We start from the raw sequence: 689 nt of genomic DNA on the forward strand, positions 1-689 counted from the left end.
TTTTTATGCCACCAGCTGTAAAAAAAAAACAAAACCCAACCCAAAAGCCCGAAAGCGAGTTGCATCGATCAGCGGCGTCCCAAAGGACGGCTGCGGTCGCGCCCGCGCTCTCCCCAGCTGACTGCAATGCCTGCACTTAATTTTCTGCCCCGGCAAATCCGTTAACATGCTAATTCCTATGAATTCTGAGAGTTTATTTATATTCGAAAGTTTATATCTGGGAACAGCAGAAGTTAAAGAGCGGATGCCGGCAGCCAGCAAAGAACACGATTTTAAGGCATTCGTTGAAATAAACGCACTCCTGCCTCTCTTCCCACCCGTTCACAAGTAATCTGATCATTTCACACTCGTGCCAGCTAATGCTTTACGCCACATATGCATGTATGCGTTGAACTACGAAAACGAAATGGAGTTTTTTGTTTGGTTTGGTTTGCTTTTGTTTTGGTTTGGGGTTTTTTTTTGGGGGGGGGCGCGTGTCTTTAAGCAAAGTTTTTTTTCCCTGTGGTATTCACGCTAACGTTTTAGACCAAATACAAACGATACAATAATGCTGGTCGGAGTATTTCCATCTCTTCGAAAGATTACATTAGGCTTAAGCTCCCAGCGCTCTCTTTTGCAGCGCCCCGCGGGACGAGTTAACGCCGCAGCACGGCTGCGGCTTCGCCCGGCTGGCCCGGGGCGGCGGCGGG

General features: G+C 48.5%; 1 protein-coding gene across 1 annotated transcript in view; it reads left to right on the forward strand.

The window, feature by feature from the left end:
• The first annotated feature begins 244 nt into the window (after positions 1 to 244).
• COCH (cochlin) overlaps positions 245 to 689 on the forward strand; it is a 26,120-nt gene continuing 25,675 nt past the window's right edge. The window contains exon 1 of the mRNA XM_009319454.1: positions 245 to 327. Within this exon, the coding sequence (XP_009317729.1) occupies positions 245 to 327 (83 nt within the window). The remainder of the gene's footprint in view (positions 328 to 689) is intronic.

Source organism: Pygoscelis adeliae, unplaced genomic scaffold, assembly GCF_000699105.1.
Source record: "Pygoscelis adeliae isolate BGI_AS28 unplaced genomic scaffold, ASM69910v1 Scaffold71, whole genome shotgun sequence".
Lineage (NCBI taxonomy): Eukaryota > Metazoa > Chordata > Aves > Sphenisciformes > Spheniscidae > Pygoscelis > Pygoscelis adeliae.